General features: G+C 45.6%; 2 protein-coding genes across 2 annotated transcripts in view; both read left to right on the forward strand.

Moving 5' to 3' along the window:
- The window catches only part of tarbp1 (TAR (HIV-1) RNA binding protein 1), a 37,002-nt gene extending 33,743 nt beyond the window's left edge, over positions 1-3,259 (forward strand). Inside the window, exon 29 of the mRNA XM_065023051.1 lies at positions 2,078-3,259. Within this exon, the coding sequence (XP_064879123.1) occupies positions 2,078-2,246 (169 nt within the window). The 3' untranslated portion in view covers positions 2,247-3,259. The remainder of the gene's footprint in view (positions 1-2,077) is intronic.
- A 1,791-nt stretch (positions 3,260-5,050) lies between these two features.
- LOC135573553 (octopamine receptor 1) lies at positions 5,051-17,718 on the forward strand. The gene is made up of 5 exons (XM_065022813.1): positions 5,051-5,392; positions 8,267-8,427; positions 10,253-10,368; positions 15,028-15,150; positions 15,613-17,718. The coding sequence occupies exons 1-5, from the start codon at positions 5,221-5,223 to the stop codon at positions 16,847-16,849; spliced, it is 1,809 nt and encodes a 602-aa protein (XP_064878885.1). The 5' UTR covers positions 5,051-5,220; the 3' UTR covers positions 16,850-17,718.
- The last annotated feature ends 395 nt before the right edge of the window (positions 17,719-18,113 follow it).

An 18,113-nucleotide genomic window follows, 5' to 3' on the forward strand; every position in this document is an offset into this window, starting at 1 on the left:
ATCATGAGGAAGGTGAGGGATCAGCCCAGAACTACACAGCAGGACCTGGTCAATGACCTGAAGAGAGCTGGGACCACAGTCTCAAAGAAAACCATTAGTAAGACACTACGCCGTCATGGATTAAAATCCTGCAGCGCACGCAAGGTCCCCCTGCTCAAGCCAGCGCATGTCCAGGCCCGTCTGAAGTTTGCCAATGACCATCTGGATGATCCAGAGGAGCAATGGGAGAAGGTCATGTGGTCTGATGAGACAAAAATAGAGCTTTTTGGTCTAAACTCCACTCGCCGTGTTTGGAGGAAGAAGAAGGATGAGTACAACCCCAAGAACACCATCCCAACCGTGAAGCATGGAGGTGGAATCATCATTCTTTGGGGATGCTTTTCTGCAAAGGGGTCAGGACGACTGCACCGTATTGAGGGGAGGATGTATGGGGCCATATATCGCGATATCTTGGCCAACAACCTCCTTCCCTCAGTAAGAGCATTGAAGATGGGTCGTGGCTGGGTCTTCCAGCATGACAACGAACCGAAACACACAGCCAGGGCAACTAAGGAGTGGCTCCGTAAGAAACATTTCAAGGTCCTGGAGTGGCCTAGCCAGTCTCCAGACCTGAACGCAATAGAAAATCTTTGGAGGGAGCTGAAAGTCCGTATTGCCCAGCGACAGCCCCGAAACCTGAATGATCTGGAGAAGGTCTGTATGAAGGAGTGGGCCAAAATCCCTGCTGCAGTGTGTGCAAACCTGGTCAAGAACTACAGGAAACGTATGATCTCTGTAATTGCAAACAAAGGTTTCTGTACCAAATATTAAGTTCTGCTTTTCTGATGTATCAAATACTTATGTCATGCAATAAAATGCAAATTAATTACTTAAAAATCATACAATGTGATTTTCTGGATTGTTGTTTTAGATTCCGTCTCTCACAGTTGAAGTGTACCTATGATAAAAATGACAGACCTCTACATGCTTTGTAAGTAGGAAAACACTGCAAAATTTGCAGGTTATCAAATACTTGTTCTCCCGTCTGTATATATATACATACATACATACATACATACAGTGGGGCAAAAAAGTATTTAGTCAGCCACCAATTGTGCAAGTTCTCCCACTTAAAAAGATGAGGCCTGTAATGTTCATCATAGGTACACTTCAACTATGACAGACAAAATGAGAAAAAATGATCCAGAAAATCACATTGTAGGATTTTTAATGAATTTATTTGCAAATTATGGTGGAAAATAAGTATTTGTAAACTTCCGACTTCAACTGTGTGTGTGTGTATATATATATATATATATATAATCACACACACACACACACAAGCTACAGAATGATGTTTGATCAATAGACACATCGGTCAGTAATACACGTTTTTTTCTCTACTGTGTGTACCGTCTCCAAACGGCGTCTGTTATTGGTTAGTTATTGGAGGTTGATCATTCCTGGGTGGGATGGTTGAGCTCAGTCAAACATACAGGGTTTGTTTAAGCTGAGAGGGCCGAGGAGAGCTGCAATTTGTAATGAACACAACAAGGCAAAGTGTATCTCGCACTCTGTCAACACACACACACACACAGCCATTAGTCAGGGAACACTCCACCTGTGGTCTGCTCTGTTCCAGCACAGCATGGTGTTTGTCTAATGTAACCCATTACAACCATATCTGTACCTGTCTCTGTCATATTGTTCACATCAGGCCAGGGTGAATGTTCTGTAGATCAGTGACTAAGGCCGGGATTCAACCCCATCTCCCCTTTTCGGCTATGCACCTATTAAAGGCATTGCTCCCGCATTTGCGGAGACCACATTGTCGGCTCAATTGGAAATTACCTTTAAATTTCAGTCGTGTGGATCTATATATATCTGGATCTAACACGGATCTAAATGAACTTTGACCTTACGCTATAGAAATAGAATGACATTGACTTGAATGGGAATGTCCAGTGTTCCAGTCCTTTAAATTTCTATGGACCAACATCCTATCTCGTCTCCTAGCACTGTGTTCCATATTTCACCTGTCTAGTTATTCTCCTTTTTATTCATACTTTCTCCCCCCCCTCCCTCCTCCCTACTTTAGTAATGAGCGTGAGGGTATCCCAGCTAACCTGCTCCAGCTGCTGGATGTGTGTGTGGAGATCCCTCAGCAAGGTGTCATCCGTTCCCTCAACGTACACGTGAGCGCCGCCCTGCTGGTGTGGGAGTACACCCGCCAGTACCTGCCCTCTACTGGAGTGAAGTCAGACTGAAATAGGGAGAGATGACCTGGATGATAAGAAACAAACGTTTTCACTCTGTTGTAAAACGTTTTTTAAAATGTTTTCCATTGCGTGCACTAATGAACATGGCCCTAGTGTGGGGGTAAACCCACCAGTACCTACCCCCTACTGCCCCCGCTGCAGAGTAGGGTTAAGTTGCCCCTTTACATTGTAGTCATTAAGCAGATGCTCTTAATCAGAGAAACTTACAGTAGTGAGTACATGCATGTTCATACTAGTCCCCAGTGGGAATCAAACCCACAACTCTGGTGTTGCATGCACCACACTCTACCAACTGAGCTACATGGGGCCTTTCCCCACTAATGGTTAAGGTTAGAAGGGGATGCTGATCCTATATCTGGACCTACAGACAACTCCACCCCAGACCTATTGAATCTGCTGTGGTGACTGACCCCTCTCTGTAACGCCCTAACCCTGCTGGTGTGGGGCTACACCCACCATTACCCCCCCTACTGGCCCTGTGGCTGTGGTGACTGACCCCTCTCTGTAACGCCCTAACCCTGCTGGTGTGGGGCTACACCCACCATTACCCCCCCTACTGGCCCTGTGGCTGTGGTGACTGACCCCTCTCTGTAACGCCCTAACCCTGCTGGTGTGGGGCTACACCCACCATTACCCCCCCTACTGGCCCTGTGGCTGTGGTGACTGACCCCTCTCTGTAACGACCTAACCCTGCTGGTGTGGGGCTACACCCACCATTACCCCCCCTACTGGCCCTGTGGCTGTGGTGACTGACCCCTCTCTGTAACGACCTAACCCTGCTGGTGTGGGGCTACACCCACCATTACCCCCCCTACTGGCCCTGTGGCTGTGGTGACTGACCCCTCTCTGTAACGCCCTAACCCTGCTGGTGTGGGGCTACACCCACCATTACCCCCCCTACTGGCCCTGTGGCTGTGGTGACTGACCCCTCTCTGTAACGCCCTAACCCTGCTGGTGTGGGGCTACACCCACCATTACCCCCTACTGGCCCTGTGGCTGTGGTGACTGACCCCTCTCTGTAACGCCCTAACCCTGCTGGTGTTGGGCTACACCCACCATTACCCCCTACTGGCCCTGTGGCTGTGGTGACTGACCCCTCTCTGTAACGCCCTAACCCTGCTGGTGTGGGGCTACACCCACCATTACCCCCTACTGGCCCTGTGGCTGTGGTGACTGACCCCTCTCTGTAACGCCCTAACCCTGCTGGTGTGGGGCTACACCCACCATTACCCCCCCTACTGGCCCTGTGGCTGTGGTGACTGACCCCTCTCTTTGTAACGCCCTAACCCTGCTGGTGTGGGGCTACACCCACCATTACCCCCCCTACTGGCCCTGTGGCTGTGGTGACTGACCCCTCTCTGTAACGACCTAACCCTGCTGGTGTGGGGCTACACCCACCATTACCCCCCCTACTGGCCCTGTGGCTGTGGTGACTGACCCCTCTCTGTAACGACCTAACCCTGCTGGTGTGGGGCTACACCCACCATTACCCCCTACTGGCCCTGTGGCTGTGGTGACTGACCCCTCTCTTTGTAACGCCCTAACCCTGCTGGTGTGGGGCTACACCCACCATTACCCCCCCTACTGGCCCTGTGGCTGTGGTGACTGACCCCTCTCTGTAACGACCTAACCCTGCTGGTGTGGGGCTACACCCACCATTACCCCCCCTACTGGCCCTGTGGCTGTGGTGACTGACCCCTCTCTGTAACGACCTAACCCTGCTGGTGTGGGGCTACACCCACCATTACCCCCCCTACTGGCCCTGTGGCTGTGGTGACTGACCCCTCTCTGTAACGCCCTAACCCTGCTGGTGTGGGGCTACACCCACCATTACCCCCCCTACTGGCCCTGTGGCTGTGGTGACTGACCCCTCTCTGTAACGCCCTAACCCTGCTGGTGTGGGGCTACCCCCCCCCACAGATCTAAGATCAGCTTGAATGCCCTCCCCAAGTCCTAACCTTAACCATTGGAGGGGAAAACGTGCCACTGACCCAACATAAACAGTGTCAACCTCACCCTACTTCAGCCCTCTGAGATCTTGCCATGAAGGAAAGGAGACAATGAGACTAGGAGAGGAATCAACCTCAATACTATTGATATGCTGTTCAAACCAGAGAGTTTCTTGTTATTGTCAAAGTCCCACCTCAGGCAGGTGTCAGTCATCAAAGGAGAAACCATTACTTACCTCTTCCATATTTAAAAAAATAATTTGATCATTTTTTTTAACCCATTTTAAAATGCAGCCTTAACCCTCCAATGGGCCATAGATCTAGAGAATTGATGTTAGTCTTACAAGTAGTGACTTGTTATTAGACCTAGAACCCATCTCAGATCCATTATTCTGCTTTAGCCGTGGCTCGATATTACATTAGAATATTCCAATGCGTTTGTCGTTTGGACAGGGTCATGTTTCCAAGTGCTTTCCCAGTAAAGCAGCAGACACTTGATTTTCCCCGAGTCTCTGTTTTTTTTCTGTGTGGTATTAAATATTGAACAATGCTTTTTTTGGAGTGGAGAAATTGTTGGAAAGTAAATGCATCTTTTTAAACAAATAAAACAACTATTTCGTAAGAACTCTGTTTTTCTTATCACACACATTTGGTTGATTTATGTTTTTCTTTACAAACCATGTTATTTCTCACGGAGCCGTTCATAGCGCAGAAAGAACATAAGCTCACAGTAGTTAATGGAAAGGTGCCGTGCGCCACGCCCAACTCTGACCAAGAATAACGTTGTGCAGGTGAACGAACCACTGAGCGGTGCGGCGGAGACATTAGACTGGTAGAGGATAGCAACAATGGATAATGAGAAGGAAACGTATTTACAAGATGACTAAAATGTATGTCGTTTACCCTGTGTAGAATTAATAGCCTATGGATATTTGGCGGCCAAAACTATTTCCAACCAGTAACAACAAAAAGTTTAAACTAGGCTAAATAGCATCAAAAAAGGAGAGTAGGCTATGGAGCAGCTAGGTGGCGCTTGGCTGGATACAAGTGCCCCTTTCCCGGATGAGATGCGGATTTCAGTCCGGAATGCGACATCGATGGCGGAGGCTCGGCTCAACTTGTCCCCCCGAACTAAACTGATTCTGGAGGTCCTGATGGTGTTGATGTGTCTCGGCGCAGTCACAGGTGTGTGTCATCATAACGCAGATGCGCAACTACAAGGAAAACCTTTTATTTTCATAAAGCTCAGGAAAATATACTTAATCATTTCGAAAAAGTGAATCAGTTTTCACTGACTTCCAGTTTATATGCGTTATCTTCATTGTAGCATTAGACGCCCACTATGTTCCCCTCTTCCTTCAATACATTGGGCTCCTATAATGGTTTTCATTAAAATGTGGGGGTTAAGAGGTCCTAAACCCTGATTAAAAATACTCTGAACACTGATTAAAGATGCTCTGAACACTGATTTGGAGAGCCCTTTATGCCGGTGTAAAATAATCAAGGGGAAACGCTGACGTGATGAATGCTGTACCAATCCCCGCTGGGTGCTGCTATACATTGGTGGCAGATGTCTCTCTGTGTGATGTGCTTTCTTTTAGAAAGACACTGGCCATGTTTGTGATTAAAGCACCACAAGCATCGAAATATTGTTTTTGATGTTGCCTTATTCTTTCAATGGAATTTGTAGCAATGGCTTTTCTTAGAAGAATGCTTTGAGACCTCTACAGGAGGCCTACTCTGAAACTTGCTGTATAAATTAAAGCGGCAATCAGCAGTTGAAACAACAACCAAGCGTTTTCCCTTCCCCCGTTCCTCTACAAAGCTGACAGTTGGGGCTGAAGAAATATAACCACTCTAAAATTCATAGACGTAGATATGGATGCAAGGACTGACCATCTAGGAGATCAAAAATATAGTTTTAACCATGTTGAGGCTATATAGTGTCTTTACATTTACTTTGTTTACAAACATTGGTGTAAAACAAGTTTATATTTTGGGTTCTGATGAGGTACGACAGTTGAACTAAGCTCACGAGGCATAAGTTATATTCTTCAAGAATCAATGGATACATACAGATAACTGCCAAAATAAAGGAAACACTTAAGTAAATGAGGGGATACAAAGTGTATATTGAATGCAGGTGCTTCAACCCAGTGGTTCCTGAGTTCATTAAGCAATTATCATCCCATCATGCTTAGGGTCATGTATATAAAATGCCCAGTTGCCCAATTTTTGGGCTACCATGGCTAGAAGAGATCTCAGTTGTGGGTGTGTCAGTCAGTCAGCCAGTCAGTCACCAAATCCCAACCCAACTGAACAATTATGTGAGATTCTGGAGTTTTCCACCATCATCAACAACAAAACACCACATTATGGCATTTCTCGTGGAAGAGTGGTGTTTCAACCCTTCAATAAAGTTCCAAACAATTGTAGAATGTATGTCAAGCTGTTCTGACGGCGCGTGGTGGCCCAGCGCCCTATGAAGATGCTTTATGTTGGTTTCCTTTATTTTGGCAGTTACCGGTATCTTTCATTTACAGAGGTGGGACTGAATCACTATTATTCGAGTCACAAGCAAGTCTCAAGTCATGAGGTCCATGTCTCAAGTCCAGTCACAAATAGAACTGGTCGAGTCTGGAGTCAAGTCCAAGTCGTGCATTGTAAGAGCAAGTCAAGTCTCAAGTCAAGTAAAATAAAACATCGATACAATGACTTCAACTACAAATATGTGTCTATTTATTGAGGCTACCTGACAGCTCTTTTCATTATTTTGTCTACAACACATTTTTGATGATGTAATAATGAATTTGAACAACATATTCTAAATGCAAGCTTCATAAGTAAATGATCCATTTGAATCCATTTCGACATAGCAAAAGACCAGCAGGCTTATGCTAGTGATTGTGTTGCTTGATGCCCATTTTGCTGGGGAGCTTGTAAAGTAAACAGTTAATATTATTTTGGAGCTGTAAATATGTATTTATGTTAATCCTCTCGCTCTACAATTTGACGTTTGCCGGCACCCGATCCTATAGTTGTACAGCAAATCAACCATCTGTTCGCTAGATCATTGTTTCCTAAACGTTTTGACCGGAGTGTTCAACGCTCGCGAACTCCCGCGCACGCACATGCACACGCGAACACAATCTGAGCAGATGTAGCCTGTCATTGCCATAGAAATAAGAATTCATACAGCCATAAACGGTTATGTATTTACAAAACACAAGATACAGAAATAAACTGCGTTTTCCATCTGCATTTTGAACTGAAAGTCATTCATGTCAATATCAATTAGGGATATCGTGTCACTTCTCTAGAGTCCAGAGCAAGCAGCATCATAACGCTTCGAACACACCGACAGTGTTTTGGCGCAAATGGCATGAGGCCTCATCTGGATATGTAGGCAACAGCAGTTCAACATTCACCTTCTGCTACCATTTCTGTCGAGCAATTAACGCATACATTTTGACACATATGTTCGAAAAATCCAATTTATGCACTACACCGAACGCACTGCAACTACATCGGCAACGCAATGCTGCAAAGCAAACGCAGCGTTTCATTGGAAATGGATGTAATTCTGGTGTTCCAAAATACAATCTGTCTGTGGGTGTGTTCTAAGCGTTACAGGGCTGGAAGCCACTCTACTGTATGCAGCGGAGGTTCAGCATTCGCTGTAGGCAGTGGAGGTCGGAAAGCAGGGTCTGTCTGTAGCCCTTCTCTTCCTCACAAACATCTTCATCCCATAAGTATTGAAGGCAGTGTGATGTTACAGCTATCTTATGACATATAGCCAATACGTAGAACTGAGGTACTGTAGCCTAATTAACTCACCCAAACTAGGCCTCACTGAAATATGAAAATGTTCGAATGAAATTGCCTGGTAGCCTGTTGTTCTGGCAAAGATCCTCTCTAACAGATTTCTGAGCTGTATATAGATAATATCAACATAGCATCATCCAAAAATGACTATAGCAACTGCAGATAGGCCCCTTTAATGGAAGGTAAAGATCCATGTGACTCTAATGCTGTCATATTATGTGTGTGTGTCTGTAGGTAACATCCTGGTGATTGTGATAGTGGCGGCCACCAAGACCTTCCACTGCGTGACATCAGTGCTCATTATGAACCTGGCCATCAGTGACCTGTTGGTCGGGGTTGGAGTCATGCCCTTCATAGCTCTCTCCATCATGAACAACGGATGGGTCGACTGTACTGTAAGGCTGATCTGGGGCTTCTATTCATCTGTGTGTGTGAGAGTGTGTGTGAGTGTTATTGATGTTATAGTGCCTCTAAGCAGTCATATAGTTCATCTGTAGGTACCATAACCCAGGGGTGTACCATAACCCAGGAGTGTACCATAACCCAGGGGTGTACCTTAACCCAGGGGTGTATCATAACCCAGGGGTGTACCATAACCCAGGGGTGTACCATAACCCAGGAGTGTACCATAACCCAGGGGTGGACCATAACCCAGGAGTATACCATAACCCAGGGTGTACCATAACCCAGGAGTGTACCATAACCCAGGGGTGTACCACAATCCAGGAGTGTACCATAACCCAGGGGTGTACCATAACCCAGGGGTGTACCATAACCCAGGGGTGGACCATAACCCAGGGGTGGACCATAACCCAGGGTGTATCATAACCCAGGGGTGTACCATAACCCAGGGGTGGACCACAACCCAGGGGTGTACCACAACCCAGGGGTGGACCATAACCCAGGAGTGTACCATAACCCAGGGGTGTACCATAACCCAGGGGTGTACCATAACCCAGGAGTGTACCATAACCCAGGAGTGTACCAAAACCCAGGTGTGGACCATAACCCAGGGGTGTACCATAACCCAGGGGAGGCCAACCCTCCTAATGGAGAGCTACTGGGTTGTCAGGCGGGTAACACTCCTGGAGCAGGGTTGTCAGGCGGGTAACTCTCCTGGAGCAGGGTTGTCAGGCGGGTAACTCTCCTGGAGCAGGGTTGTCAGGCGGGTAACTCTCCTGGAGCAGGGTTGTCAGGCGGGTAACTCTCCTGGAGCAGGGTTGTCAGGCGGGTAACTCTCCTGGAGCAGGGTTGTCAACTCTCCTGGAGCAGGGTTGTCAGGTAACTCTCCTGGAGCAGGGTTGTCAGGCGGGTAACTCTCCTGGAGCAGGGTTGTCAGGCGGGTAACTCTCCTGGAGCAGGGTTGTCAGGCGGGTAACTCTCCTGGAGCAGGGTTGTCAGGCGGGTAACTCTCCTGGAGCAGGGTTGTCAGGCGGGTAACTCTCCTGGAGCAGGGTTGTCAGGCGGGTAACTCTCCTGGAGCAGGGTTGTCAGGCAGGTAACTCTCCTGGAGCAGGGTTGTCAGGGGTTGTCAGGCGGGTAACTCTCCTGGAGCAGGGTTGTCAGGTGGGTAACTCTCCTGGAGCAGGGTTGTCAGGTGGGTAACTCTCCAGAAGCAGGGTTGTCAGGCAGGTAACTCTCCTGGAGCAGGGTTGTCAGGCGGGTAACTCTCCTGGAGCAGGGTTGTCAGGCGGGTAAACTCTCCTGGAGCAGGGTTGTCAGGTGGGTAACTCTCCTGGAGCAGGGTTGTCAGGTGGGTAACTCTCCAGAAGCAGGGTTGTCAGGCAGGTAACTCTCCTGGAGCAGGGTTGTCAGGCGGGTAACTCTCCTGGAGCAGGGTTGTCAGGCGGGTAACTCTCCTGGAGCAGGGTTGTCAGGCAGGTAACTCTCCAGAAGCAGGGTTGTCAGGCGGGTAACTCTCCTGGAGCAGGGTTGTCAGGCAGGTAACTCTCCTGGAGCAGGGTTGTCAGGCAGGTAACTCTCCTGGAGCAGGGTTGTCAGGCGGGTAACTCTCCTGGAGCAGGGTTGTCAGGCAGGTAACTCTCCAGAAGCAGGGTTGTCAGGCGGGTCGCTCTCCTGGAGTAGGGTTGTCAGTAGCAGCCCCTTCCATAACACTAGTGAGTCTTTCAAAAGTTTATTTGATCGTCTGTGTGTGAGAAATGTGCCCCATAACAGTGACTGGACTGGTTCATCTGTTTCTCCCTACCTTCTGTCTGCTAGGACCTGTGTCTGTATGTGGGGTACACCTCCTCAGTCTACTGTACAGCCTCAGTCCTGACCCTGGCAGCCATCGCCCTGGACCGCTACCACTCTATCATGGACTGTCTGCGCTACAGGTAATTCAATGATCCTGACCAACTACAAGACTATACATTCGAACCAACTAAAATAGATCTAGACAAATTATATAGTGCCTTCAGAAAGTATTCCCAGGGGGTGTGAATACTTTCTGAAGGCACTGTACTACTATCTTAGGATTTTTAACCTAGGACATCTCATTAGACTATACATCAAGACCAATCAGTTTTTAACCTAGGACATCTCATTAGACTATACATCAAGACCAATCAGTTTTTAACCTAGGACATCTCATTAGACTATAGATCTAGACCAATCAGATTTTAACCTAGGACATCTCATTAGACTATAGATCTAGACCAATCAGATTTAAACCTAGGACATCTCATTAGACCATAGACCAATCCGATCTAAACCTAGAACATCTCATTAGACTATAGACCAATCAGATCTAAACCTAGGACATCTCATTAGACTATAGACCAATCCGATCCAAACCTAGGACATCTCATTAGACCATAGACCAATCCGATCTAAACCTAGGACATCTCATTAGACCATAGACCAATTCGATCTAAACCTAGGACATCTCATTAGACTATAGACCAATCCGATCCAAACCTAGGACATCTCATTAGACCATAGACCAATCCGATCCAAACCTAGGACCTCTCATTAGACCATAGACCAATCCGATCTAAACCTAGGACATCTCATTAGACCATAGACCAATCCGATCTAAACCTAGGACATCTCATTAGACTATAGACCAATCCGATCTAAACCTAGGACATCTCATTAGACTATAGACCAATCCGATCCAAACCTAGGACATCTCATTAGACTATAGACCAATCCGATCTAAACCTAGGACATCTCATTAGACTATAGACCAATCCGATCCAAACCTAGGACATCTCATTAGACTATAGACCAATCCGATCCAAACCTAGGACATCTCATTAGACCATAGACCAATCCGATCTAAACCTAGGACATCTCATTAGACTATAGACCAATCCGATCTAAACCTAGGACATCTCATTAGACCATAGACCAATCAGATCTAAACCTAGGACATCTCATTAGACTATAGACCAATCCGATCTAAACCTAGGACATCTCATTAGACTATAGACCAATCCGATCTAAACCTAGGACATCTCATTAGACTATAGACCAATCCGATCCAAACCTAGGACATCTCATTAGACTATAGACCAATCCGATCCAAACCTAGGACATCTCATTAGACTATAGACCAATCCAATCTAAACCTAGGACATCTCATTAGACTATAGACCAATCCGATCTAAACCTAGGACATCTCATTAGACTCTCATAGACCAATCCGATCTAAACCTAGGACATCTCATTAGACTATAGACCAATCCGATCTAAACCTAGGACATCTCATTAGACTATAGACCAATCCGATCTAAACCTAGGACATCTCATTAGACTATAGACCAATCCGATCTAAACCTAGGACATCTCATTAGACTATAGACCAATCAGATCTAAACCTAGGACATCTCATTAGACTATAGACCAATCCGATCCAAACCTAGGACATCTCATTAGACCATAGACCAATCCGATCTAAACCTAGGACATCTCATTAGACCATAGACCAATCCGATCTAAACCTAGGACATCTCATTAGACCATAGACCAATCCGATCTAAACCTAGGACATCTCATTAGACTATAGACCAATCCGATCTAAACCTAGGACATCTCATTAGACTATAGACCAATCCGATCTAAACCTAGGACATCTCATTAGACTATAGACCAATCCGATCTAAACCTAGGACATCTCATTAGACTATAGACCAATCCGATCTAAACCTAGGACATCTCATTAGACTATAGACCAATCCGATCTAAACCTAGGACATCTCATTAGACTATAGACCAATCAGATCTAAACCTAGGACATCTCATTAGACCATAGACCAATCAGATCTAAACCTAGGACATCTCATTAGACTATAGACCAATCCGATCTAAACCTAGGACATCTCATTAGACTATAGACCAATCCGATCTAAACCTAGGACATCTCATTAGACTATAGACCAATCCGATCATCTCATTAACCTAGGACATCTCATTAGACTATAGACCAATCCGATCTAAACCTAGGACATCTCATTAGACTATAGACCAATCCGATCTAAACCTAGGACATCTCATTAGACTATAGACCAATCCGATCCAAACCTAGGACATCTCATTAGACTATAGACCAATCCGATCTAAACCTAGGACATCTCATTAGACTATAGACCAATCCGATCTAAACCTAGGACATCTCATTAGACTATAGACCAATCCGATCTAAACCTAGGACATCTCATTAGACTATAGACCAATCCGATCTAAACCTAGGACATCTCATTAGACTATAGACCAATCCGATCTAAACCTAGGACATCTCATTAGACTATAGACCAATCCGATCTAAACCTAGGACATCTCATTAGACTATAGACCAATCCGATCTAAACCTAGGACATCTCATTAGACTATAGACCAATCCGATCTAAACCTAGGACATCTCATTAGACTATAGACCAATCCGATCCAAACCTAGGACATCTCATTAGACTATAGACCAATCCGATCTAAACCTAGGACATCTCATTAGACTATAGACCAATCCAATCTAAACCTAGGACATCTCATTAGACTATAGACCAATCCGATCTAAACCTAGGACATCTCATTAGACTATAGACCAATCCGATCTAAACCTAGGACATCTCATTAGACTATAGACCAATCCGATCTAAACCTAGGACATCTCATTAGACTATAGACCAATCCGATCTAAACCTAGGACATCTCATTAGACTATAGACCAATCCCTAGATCTAAACCTAGGACATCTCATTAGACTATAGACCAATCCGATCCAAACCTAGGACATCTCATTAGACTATAGACCAATCCGATCTAAACCTAGGACATCTCATTAGACTATAGACCAATCCGATCTAAACCTAGGACATCTCATTAGACTATAGACCAATCCGATCTAAACCTAGGACATCTCATTAGACTATAGACCAATCCGATCTAAACCTAGGACATCTCATTAGACTATAGACCAATCCGATCTAAACCTAGGACATCTCATTAGACTATAGACCAATCCGATCTAAACCTAGGACATCTCATTAGACTATAGACCAATCCGATCTAAACCTAGGACATCTCATTAGACCATAGACCAATCAGATCTAAACCTAGGACATCTCATTAGACTATAGACCAATCCGATCCAAACCTAGGACATCTCATTAGACTATAGACCAATCCGATCTAAACCTAGGACATCTCATTAGACTATAGACCAATCCTAAACCTAGGACATCTAAACCTAGACCAATCCGACATCTCATTAGACTATAGACCAATCCGATCTAAACCTAGGACATCTCATTAGACTATAGACCAATCCGATCCAAACCTAGGACATCTCATTAGACTATAGACCAATCCGATCTAAACCTAGGACATCTCATTAGACTATAGACCAATCCGATCTAAACCTAGGACATCTCATTAGACTATAGACCAATCCGATCTAAACCTAGGACATCTCATTAGACTATAGACCAATCCGATCTAAACCTAGGACATCTCATTAGACTATAGACCAATCCGATCCAAACCTAGGACATCTCATTAGACTATAGACCAATCCGATCCAAACCTAGGACATCTCATTAGACTATAGACCAATCCCAAACCTAGATCTAAACCTAGGACATCTCATTAGACTATAGACCAATCCGATCTAAACCTAGGACATCTCATTAGACTATAGACCAATCCGATCCAAACCTAGGACATCTCATTAGACTATAGACCAATCTCATTAGATCTAAAACCTAGGACATCTCATTAGACTATAGACCAATCCGATCTAAACCTAGGACATCTCATTAGACTATAGACCAATCCGATCTAAACCTAGGACATCTCATTAGACTATAGACCAATCCGATCCAAACCTAGGACATCTCATTAGACTATAGACCAATCCGATCTAAACCTAGGACATCTCATTAGACTATAGACCAATCCGATCCAAACCTAGGACATCTCATTAGACTATAGACCAATCCGATCTAAACCTAGGACATCTCATTAGACTATAGACCAATCCGATCTAAACCTAGGACATCTCATTAGACTATAGACCAATCCGATCTAGGAATCCATTAGGACCAATCTCAAACCTAGGACATCTCATTAGACTATAGACCAATCCGATCTAAACCTAGGACATCTCATTAGACTATAGACCAATCAGATCTAAACCTAGGACATCTCATTAGACCATAGACCAATCAGATCTAAACCTAGGACATCTCATTAGACTATAGACCAATCTAAACCTAGGATCTAAACCTAGGACATCTCATTCTAAAGACCAATCCGATCTAAACCTAGGACATCTCATTAGACTATAGACCAATCTGATCCAAACCTAGGACATCTCATTAGACTATAGACCAATCCTATCTAAACCTAGGACATCTCATTAGACTATAGACCAATCAGATCTAAACCTAGGACATCTCATTAGACTATAGATCTAGATTAGAAACAGTTAAATCAAGCACAGACATTTCCTTCAGAAAATGGAACTTTTCTAGTTATTTTGATTATTATTCCAGTTCCCACTGTACCCTATGGAGGAAGTGTGCTGTGGTGCTGTGGATCTGGCTCCAGGCCCTGGTCACCAGCTGTCCTCCTCTGCTGGGCTGGAGCACTGTGTCCTACATGGCTCCCATGTACAGGTTGGTGTAGGTTCCATTCCCACTGGGGTCAAATATACTAACAATGTATGATCTCAAAATGTATGGAATGTCAGCACTAAAATGTACGTTTGCTTTAGATAAAAGCCTGCATTGCCCTTATTAATGTGTAATATTTTCCGTGAGTACAATGTATCAATAATTGCTATTACTCATTCTTACAGTGTTGCGTAACAGTGATCATTTCCAATACTTGTTACACTGTGCAGTACTTCCAATACTTGTTACACTGTGCAGTACTTCCAATACTTGTTACACTGTGCAGTACTTCCAATACTTGTTACACTGTGCAGTACTTCCAATACTTGTTACACTGTGCAGTACTTCCAATACTTGTTACACTGTGCAGTACTTCCAATACTTGTTACACTGTGCAGTACTTCCAGGAAATGTTACAGTAATAAGGTCCCTAATGTAAACTATCACCATGTACTATTATTTCAGCTGTGCGGTGAACTGGAAGAGCAGTCCCAGCTACACAGCCTTCATGGCTGCCCTGTCCTTCCTCATGCCTGCTGCAGTAATCCTCTTCTGTTACGTCATCATCGTCCGTGTAGCCCGGAGCCACGCCAGGAGGATCCACAACCTGGAGGACCAGCTCCAGAGAAACACTGGAATGCCGAGCTCCTCCTTCCCGACCGAGAGTACTTCTGAGCGGACTAGTCCGAGGTGTCTAGGTGCCCACGGTCCTTCCACCTCCAGGCTGGTGTATCATCTGAGTGGGCGGTTTGTATCGGAGACCCATGGAGAGGTTGGGGACGAGGTTCCTTCAGGGTCAGATCATACTGCTGGAGCTCCACAGACCTCCAACCACCCAGACTCTACCTCCAGCTCCAATGCTGCATCCCGGAGACTGTTCTCCTTCCTGGCCCAACACGCCCCCCATGGCCACCCCCATCCGCCCCACCAGAACTCCAACTCCAATCACCTCCACCACCACGGGGTTGTACGTCTCTTCCTGGTTATCGCCGCCTTCTTCCTGTGTTGGACTCCATATATAGGCGTTGCACTAGTCCAGGCCACGGAGACAGCCCTATCGTGTAAGTCCTCCTTAGTCCCGCCCTCAGCGGTTACCTTCTCTTATTGGTTGGTTCTGTTGAACTCAGATATCAATCCTCTGCTGTATGCTCTGCTCAGTCAGAGGTTCCAGGGGGCTCTGCGGTGCCTGAAGCAGAAGATCAGAGTGCGTCTTGGGGGGAACGTGGTGGGGAGTGGGGGAGGTGAGACCAGGGAGGAGGGGAGGAGCAGTGAACCATGTGACCCATGTACTCTGACTTCCGTCCATCCCCGCCCCCAGTGGCCCCGCCCCCATCCTGGCCTAGTATGTTCTGGACCTGGGTCTAACATCCTCAACCCACCTGTAGGAGAGGGGCTGAGACGGGCCTACTGCTCTTCCATCTTCACAGTCGACTCAAACTTCTCGGACAGCTCCAGGGAGCGTGTGTGTGGTGTGTTCGGCCCCGGTAGCTCCGCCTCTTCCTCCACCTCCTCCTGCCCCCTGTGGCAGGACTCAGTTGGAGGAGGTGGGGAGAGGAGTTCAAACAGGAGGTTGGAGTGCCTGCAGGTCCCCACCAGGACAGCAGAGGGCAGCAGTCTGCCGTTCTCTGCAGCCACCAGAGACAGACAGGCAACCTTCTTCTATGGACAGATCACAGTGAGGGTAGAGCATGATGTATGCTAGTCGGAGCGGATTAAGATCTTTATGAACCATCCATCTGTCATTGATCAAGGCACTTAACCCCGAATGAAACGTCTCCAGGAGTGCTGTACTATGACTTACCCTGCGCTCCAACCTAAGTGGAAGTGGGGTAAAACAGAAGACTAACGGCTCTATCCAATCAGATCCGCTTTAGCCGACATCAGCATAGCAGTTGTTTTGATGGTGTCAGAGGCAGAACTGCGTTAGAGCTGTCAAATCCACAAGTGGCTCCCGACATTATACCTATAGCAGACATTGCGATTGGCTGCACAGAGTCTGATTAACAGAAATCCTATACAGTCTTGTTTACAAGTTTGAATAGTGGAATGTGAGATGTAATCTACACCTCCATTAGAAACACTGGAATGTGAGATGTAATCTACACCTCCATTAGGAACACTGGAATGTGAGATGTAATCTACACCTCCATTAGAAACACTGGAATGTGAGATGTATTCTACACCTCCATTAGAAACACTGGAATGTGAGATGTAATCTACACCTCCATTAGAAACACTGGAATGTGAGATGTAATCTACACCTCCATTAGAAACACTGGAATGTGAGATGTAATCTACACCTCCATTAGGAACACTGGAATGTGAGATGTAATCTACACCTCCATTAGGATGATAGAAATTCCCCTTTTTTTGGTTAAATTAGTTTTTTATTTGAAAATAATTGTTTCAGGGAGCTGAACTTCTAACATGAGTGTGGCTTCTTGACAAGCAGCTGCGCTCCCCTTTGTAAATTACATCTGTTATACTGTCTAGTTCCTTTGTAAATTACATCTGTTATACTGTCTAGTTCCTTTGTAAATTACATCTGTTATACTGTCTAGTTCCTTTGTAAATTACATCTGTTATACTGTCTAGTTCCTTTGTAAATTACATCTGTTATACTGTCTAGTTCCTTTGTAAATTACATCTGTTATACTGTCTAGTTCCTTTGTAAATTAAATCCGTTATACTGTCTAGTTCCTTTGTAAATGACATCTGTTATACTGTCTAGTTCCTTTGTAAATTACATCTGTTATACTGTCTATGTCACGACTTCATCCAAAGTGGGTTCCTCTCCTTGTTCGGGCGGTGCTCGGAGGTAGGCGTCGCACGTCTTCAGCCGAAGTGGGTTCCTCTCCTTGTTCGGTAGGCGTCGCCGGTCTACTAGCCATCGCCGATCCACTTTTCATTTTCCGTTTGTTTTGTCTTTGTTTCTACACACCTGTTTTTCATTCCCCTAATTATTG

Source organism: Oncorhynchus nerka, linkage group LG10 (genome assembly GCF_034236695.1).
Source record: "Oncorhynchus nerka isolate Pitt River linkage group LG10, Oner_Uvic_2.0, whole genome shotgun sequence".
Taxonomy (NCBI): domain Eukaryota; kingdom Metazoa; phylum Chordata; class Actinopteri; order Salmoniformes; family Salmonidae; genus Oncorhynchus; species Oncorhynchus nerka.

Excerpts from the sequence above, each read along its gene's own strand:
- LOC135573553 (XM_065022813.1), top strand. The coding sequence starts at position 5,221 with ATGGAGCAGCTAGGTGGCGCTTGGCTGGATACAAGTGCCCCTTTCCCG. Across the intron at positions 8,428-10,252 it reads ACGGATGGGTCGACTGTACT|GACCTGTGTCTGTATGTGGG; the intron begins GTAAGGCTGATC and ends TCTGTCTGCTAG. Across the intron at positions 10,369-15,027 it reads ATGGACTGTCTGCGCTACAG|TTCCCACTGTACCCTATGGA; the intron begins GTAATTCAATGA and ends TTATTATTCCAG.